At 40.1% G+C, this 7501-nt stretch overlaps 1 protein-coding gene across 1 annotated transcript in view; it reads left to right on the forward strand.

The window, feature by feature from the left end:
- cdk18 (cyclin dependent kinase 18) overlaps positions 1 to 7501 on the forward strand; it is a 43172-nt gene that overhangs the window by 34242 nt on the left and 1429 nt on the right. Inside the window, exons 6-15 of the mRNA XM_034586580.1 lie at positions 55 to 169; positions 966 to 1060; positions 1149 to 1211; positions 2619 to 2742; positions 3182 to 3302; positions 4856 to 4953; positions 5072 to 5177; positions 6711 to 6753; positions 6858 to 6948; positions 7421 to 7498. Coding sequence (XP_034442471.1) covers positions 55 to 169; positions 966 to 1060; positions 1149 to 1211; positions 2619 to 2742; positions 3182 to 3302; positions 4856 to 4953; positions 5072 to 5177; positions 6711 to 6753; positions 6858 to 6948; positions 7421 to 7498 — 934 coding nt within the window. The remainder of the gene's footprint in view (positions 1 to 54; positions 170 to 965; positions 1061 to 1148; positions 1212 to 2618; positions 2743 to 3181; positions 3303 to 4855; positions 4954 to 5071; positions 5178 to 6710; positions 6754 to 6857; positions 6949 to 7420; positions 7499 to 7501) is intronic.

Consider the following 7501-nt stretch of genomic DNA (forward strand, 5'->3'; position numbering starts at 1 on the left):
CAGAATGTCACCTAGAGATGTATTGTGTGTGTGTGTGTGTGTGTGTGTGTTTAGGGGACGTACGCCACAGTGTTCAAAGGGCGAAGCAAATTAACAGAGAACTTGGTGGCGTTGAAGGAGATTCGACTGGAGCACGAGGAGGGAGCACCATGCACGGCTATCAGAGAGGGTACACACATGTCAACTCACTCACTCTCGCACACACACACACACACACACACACACACACACACACACACACACACACACACACACACACAAACACTCAAATTTTCCGTCAAGGTTGAGGGCCACGTGTCCTGCCCTCCAGTAGATAATAATTCTGTTTTACGACCAACCAATACAAGAAGGAACTGACTTGACTACAATTCTCAGAACTTGTCTTTCACGAAACTCAATTTTAATACATTTCATTTAAAAGAACATACATGGTGGTTTGAGATTTTGAGCAAGATCATCAAACTACTGGATAGGTTATCACAAAACTTGGTGGAAGGATGCAGTCTGGGAAGAACCCATCATGGTGTGGATTGGAATAAATGTACAAATTACAGATTTCTTTTGAAAAATTTTCTTTTTTATCCACATTGTGAGATTGATGTTTTTTGACATTTTGACATTGACATTTTCACTGATTTCACAGGGATTAATTCATGGATTTGAATAAAAAATCTGGAATATTTCTGAGTGTTTGCAATTTGTGCAGCTTGATTTAATTTTAGAGGACCATTGGGCCTTGGTGGAGATATATGCACTACAGAGTTTAAACTACATTTCCTGTTCTGAGGACCTCACACTTTTGTTCCTGACAACTGACACTGAAACAAATGTTGAACCTTAAATCATGGCTAAGCTATTGTTCAAGCAGCTTTGAGGTGTTGAGAGATTGTTTTGTTGTAGTTTTGTTGTAGTTTTGTTTTGTTGTTTTACTGGTTTTACATTGTCTCCTTTCTTTGTCCGTACAGTGTCTCTACTGAAGAACCTGAAGCACGCCAACATCGTCACGCTGCATGACATCATCCACACGGACCGCTGCCTCACGCTGGTGTTTGAGTATCTTGTAAGTGCCGAAAGTGTTGACCTCAAATACGAAAGTGGAATATAGATATGAATATGAAGGTGAATACTGTAAGTACTTTGTCTTCCAGGACAGTGACCTTAAACAGTACTTGGACAACTGCGGGAATCTCATGAGCATGAACAACGTCAAGGTGAGCTGCACGCCAGGAAGTGACTCGTCCGCAGCTGCATCAGATGTCAGCCACACCACCAACCACACACCTAAGACAGACAGGGACATGTACCGGGTTACATCTGTGCTGACACATGCACCACATGATTCATTAGTAACTGAGTGTGAAAAATAAATAATTGGCGAGCTTGGAAAAAGCCAGAGGGTCTTCGACCAAGCTCTGAAGGTATTTTCAGACTGTTCAGACTCTCTTCTAACCATCATGGATTAAAGGAATACTCAGTCTACTGCAAAATAAAGAACATTTTCATCAGTTTAATCACTTAAAAATGTTATAATAAAAAAAAATATATATACTTATTTTATGTTAACAACATCTGCCAATACAACAGTTTGAGCAAAAGAGTTCGTTATTTCGGGCCAGCATCTTTGTTTGGGTTTAAAAAAAAGTGCATCTTTGGAAATAGGTTGAAAATCTTTTTTGTAGCACAAAAGGAGGATTTTTTTTTCACATTGATGGTTAGAGGAGTCTTTTAGGATTCTGAAAAGACTTTTTACAAAAGCAGAAAGTCTCAGGTATGTGAGGCAGAGCCAGTATTACCTTTTTATTCTAAGATTTTGTTGAATTTCTGCACTTATCCCCTAAAAAAGACAAGATAATCTTTTCCTTTGTCCCACAATGGGGAAATTTGCCAAACATCAAGGCTGTGTATCCTCAGAGGACGGCTCAGCTGCTGAAGTATAAAAGTACCTTGTCTATTATGAGAATGTGAATATGTTTAGTTAGGGTCAGGCCCTCAGGGAACAGGATGGTTTATAGGGATGTGGGCAGACATTCTGTTGATTTCTCTAAAGGGTGATAAAGGTCATATGTCACATTTTTACTCCCAACTAACGTGGCCACATTAGTTTAAAAATAATCCATTAATGGCAGATTTAGATATGGGCAACATGGGCAGAGGTTGACCGCACGTCTCTCTGCTGGAAGCCTGAGGAAACAAATAAATGATATAAGTCAGTCTGGCATCAGCAACCAATGCAAATTATTTCATGATTTTATATTATGATATTAATGATGAGGTCAGGATTCAGTTGTCCAGTTTAGTGTGTGTGTTTCTTGTTTGACGTGCAATGGTATCATAATGAGCTTCTCTTTTAATAAGTGTGTTGCTCTATTTGTGTGATATAGGATTTGTGCAATTTACTTTATTTTATTTTTATGTGTATTCTAGAATTGTTTTTAATCTTTCTACCTAATTTTTGACTTTTTTTTTTATGTATGATTGTATGTATTTTGGGGAATTCATGGTTGTTATGGATATGGGGTCATCCAAGTTGCCCTACAAGCTAGAACCACCATTGTATTCCATTATAAACATGTAGAAAGGATGAGGTCTAAGTTTTGATCTTCACTGTCTCCCTGCAGATCTTCATGTTCCAGCTGATGCGTGGTCTGTCCTACTGCCACAAGAGGAAAATCCTCCACAGAGACCTGAAGCCTCAGAACCTGCTCATCAACGAAAAGGGCGAGCTCAAACTGGCTGACTTCGGTATTAAAAAAGCAAACTTTTACACTCCGGCACAATCACTTTCCAATTCTATTTTACTCTCATTTCTTAAGTCTTCATCATTTTAGCACCTTTGCTTCCTGTATCCTAGCAACTATGCCCCTCTCTCTGTTTTACTGGAAGTGGTTAGACAAGCCCACTGGAGGTCCATTACTCTTTTTCAATATTTTTATCTCAACACAGCAAATAAGCAGATAGAGGGACTATTCCAATATTTTTATTCAGTGATCTGTCGGACGCTCTATGACAATACAATGTGTAGATGTCTGAAGATGATATGAGGATATTACTGCTCTGATTCACTATATTAGACTTAATGCATCTTAATCTTTGTCAAATTGTCAAAATTAAGGTTTGTAAATGTAGTCTGATGAAATCCCATCTGCTGTCACTCAGGTCTCACAACCTTGTTTGTTGTCAGGTCTGGCCAGGGCCAAGTCCGTCCCCACTAAGACCTACTCCAATGAGGTGGTCACTCTGTGGTACAGGCCCCCTGACGTGCTCCTGGGCTCGACAGAATACTCCACACCCATCGACATGTGGTGAGTAGGACATTGATTATTAGTTGTCTAAGTTGCATTTGACCCCCTTGGTTTACTAGACCAGACATAAGCTGTGTCTCAATTCAGAATCTAAATGGCCCACGAATGAGGTGGTCTTCGAGGTAGACCATGAAGGAAGAACAAAAAAGAGATGGTCCGATCTACAGAGGCTTTCCATGGATACAACCAGAATGTTTGAAGGCCCCTTGTTTTTATTTAACCTGTGTACAGTTTAATCAATATTTGTGTTATATATATATATATATATATATATATATATATATACCAATATCCTTAGCTACTCAGAAGGTGGGAAAAACAACACCATGTGGGTGCAAAGTAACAACAAATAAAAACTGGCCACACACTCACATTGGTGTTTTAGTTTTGTTTAAGTATTAAATGATGGATAAATTCACAAAATAATTTTTTTGTAATATATTTTCATGTATTTATTTTACTTAGCAATTTTGTATTCAAAACTTATTATTTCAAGCATAGTACAACCAAGACATGAATCTTGGAGTATAAGGCCAATCTGGATCAGGTAACGGTAAATGAATTGTACTTATAGAGCACTTTTATGCTACAAGTCGCATTCACACACACATTCATACAGTGCTTCTTTATGCAGTACATTTTCTATCACCCGCCATTCACACACTGTCAGGGGAAATTTGGGGTTCAGTGTCTTGCCGAAGGACACTGTGGAATAAAGACTGGAGGAGCTGGGAATTGAACCACCGACCTACTGTGGACAACCCCCTCCACCTTCCAAGTCCTGTTGATTACTTAATCACACGTGTAAAAAAGGTTAATATGTTTATATTGTGTGAGTGAGGTGGTTGCTGCACACAGCAGCAGCAGAGAAGCCAAAACGACAATCAAATGAAAAAATCTTAATGTGACATGAGGGAGATCAGTTTGTTTAGGCATTGATCCTAATGCTGCTAATATCAAATCTGAAAATGTGATTAACTATTATTAGTATAGATGCTTGAGGCCCCGATCCACCCACCATTAATATGTCTGCTCACACGTGTCATGTGGCCTTAACCTGTATTTGATCTGAACAGAGCTGACATGCTTCAGTCTTTAGGGCAACACAGAGCACATGGGGTCCTCAACACGCTCGTGCTAGCCCTGGCTCCGTGTGATACTGTTACCTTGTGATCTAGATGGATACCTAACAGCGTGAGGATAGTCCAGGCTTTCTATGAATCCTGCACATCTATTTCAATCTCCCAGATGAGTCACTGTCACACAATGGAGAGTAATTCGTCTGAGTTCACCTTCCATGTGTGTGCGTTTGCCCAGCCGCAGTTTGCCATGGAGAGACGACTGTATCTCTCTAACAACACGACAGGCTTTTATGAGTTCACATATCGTCTCATCAGACAACAGGACACCTCTTCAACACACCATCCTAGATGGAAAAAAAGACCCACTCACACCATACGTGTTTGCACTTATGATTAGCACACTTTGAGGTGTGTGTTTATTGAACAGGGCCTCACCAACAACATGACTTTATCTTCTCTGTCCTCTTCCAGGGGAGTGGGCTGTATCATGTATGAGATGGCGACAGGTCGTCCCATGTTTCCTGGTGCCACTGTGAAGGAGGAGCTACATCTCGTTTTTAGACTCATAGGTAACAGAGCATCAGAATATAACAGCATCTTTTCAGGCCAGATAAAAAGTAGTATATGATGTGACAGTGTCCTGTGTGAGAAGATGACTGCATGGTTCCTTTACTCCTTTTCTTCCAGGCACTCCAACAGAAGACACTTGGCCTGGTATCAGCAGTAATGATGAGTTTCGGTCCTACCTCTTTCCTCAGTACAGACCTCAAGCTCTCATCAACCACGTACCCAGGTATCACAACATGTCTCTGTCTGTTCCGATGAGTGGTGACAGAAGAGACAAAAGACAAGATGAACTGTTTGCAGCCATGCCAGCTGGCCTAAGAGGCTGAACTACACTGTGCTAGTTTCACTTAAATGCTATTGGCATGCTAACGTGCTCACACTGACAGTGTTAACATACCGATGTACAAGGTGAATGTTCACCACCTTATTTTAGCATATTAGCCAGCCTGCTCAAAGTGAAGTGAAGTGAAGTTGTGTATTTGTCCCAAACACAAGTTCAGGCTCGGTCCAGAAGTAAAGGATATGAAGATTAATGTCAAAAGGACAAAATAAATTATTTGTATGAAGCAGAATTTAATACCAGGGCCTGCTAGATTTGAAACGTGAGGTTTAACTCAGAGTTTTAGCCTTGTGGTAAATCACCATGGTAACTTATGTTGAACTGCTAGTTTGAGTTTGAGAATAGAGATAGATAGAATAGAGAGAAACCTCTCAACGACCGAACTACTGACCAATCAGGTCATCGGTACCATAGTCATCAATCTACAGGATTCTGACAGGGACAGAAGAGTTAAGGCTACATTAAAGAAACAACAAACGTCAGCAGATTTCAGTGTAATTGTTTTGCTGGTCCAGACCTTTCATGTGTTCCCTCTGGTGTTTATTTACATTTCACTTTGTTGAAAGCGACTTGTGTTAGTTGCTTTTACCGACTCCACAGCCAGATATCAGCATGTCAATCAATCAATCATCAATCAAATTGTATTTGTATAGCCCATATTCACAGATTACAATTTGTCTCATAGGGCTAAACAAGGTGCGACATTTGTTCTCTTATCATAAGAACATCAAGAACTTTATTTGTGGTTCTGACAATGTTGCTCAGAAAAAGTCCACCTCTGTCACATGAACGTGCTCATAGCTGGATAAAAAACCCCAGAGTTGACTGAGATGGTTGATAACCAGCTTCGTATTCCAGGTTATCAGAGTAGCCTGGGTAGTTGAACTCGCTTTGTACAGGCCCCAGGTCTGTGCTGCCAAATGGCTTCATCTACTTACATTAACAAATTGTTTTCAACTTAGTCTATGATCTTAGAAACTGATAACAAAACTCCAGGTGGCTTAACAAATGGCAGAAGCAGAACTGTAAAAAATGCTAAAACTGACACACATTTCCCATCTTATGTTAACACAACTGAAGACTGAACTCTGAGCGATGCTATTTCTATTTTTGCTGTCATATTACTTGTAATGTGTTTTTATGTTTTGGTGAGCTAAAGATAATACACTGATGGATAATAACGTTTTATACTATTCTATTGCAGCACTGGGATTAGTATTATCTGCCCTATGTTACATTTAGCTTAGCAATAAAAATGTATTATTGCCTACATAACTAAACCTTATTTTCTCATACACACATAACACGCATTAATATATTTATCCCCTCATTATTTTGTTTTATTACCAGTATGAAAGTAACTCTCCTCTGAACAGTCATAATATGTGCAAACTGAGCTCTTTTCTTTGTCTCCACCAGGCTGGACACGGAGGGGATTGACCTGCTGTCTGCTCTGCTGCTGGTATGAGACAAAAGCACGATGACATACACACACCGGGATTGAGTCAGACCTGAGCAGGGATCTCACAGTTGGTCTAATCAGCTGCTTTTGTGTTTTGATTGCAGTACAACACGAGGAGCAGAATGTCCTCTGAAGCTGCTCTGCGACACCCCTACTTCCTGACTCTGGGGGATAACATACACAATTTGGCAGACAGTAAGACACACACACACATACATACACTGTACACACACTATAAAGGCCTCATAGGTGTAATTTAGATCCACAGGTCTCGGTAACTCGGCTGTGAACAGAAAAAAAAGTTCTGATAAACAAAGTTGAAACCGTTTTAAACATCCTGAAACAAAATGCACAGAAGGATTTGACAGAACATTTTAACATGTTAAACGTTTTAAAAAGGTTAGTGCTAAACAATGTGAGACTTTACATCTGAAGAAAATGTTGACCAACTTCTTTAGGTGTTTTGTTGAAGATGCCCATTAGTATTAACAAGCTAAAACAAGTTGTCAAAGATGAAACCAGTGGTTTTGAAATTTTTTCGCTTCTGGCAAATTATTTGGGGTTAAAGAAAAAACGTCTGGGTCTAGAGCCCCGGATGCCCAAGACAGGCGACACGCTGGGCTACTCACAGATTTGATCAGTGCTCCTCTCCTCCTCTTTGTTTTAGCTGGCTCAGTGTTTTCCCTCAGAGAGGTGCAGCTCCAGAAGGACCCAGGCCACCGCAGCTCTGTGTTTCAGCCTTTAAGTA

The sequence above is a fragment of the Hippoglossus hippoglossus genome, chromosome 5 (assembly GCF_009819705.1).
Source record: "Hippoglossus hippoglossus isolate fHipHip1 chromosome 5, fHipHip1.pri, whole genome shotgun sequence".
NCBI classification, from domain to species: Eukaryota; Metazoa; Chordata; class Actinopteri; order Pleuronectiformes; family Pleuronectidae; genus Hippoglossus; species Hippoglossus hippoglossus.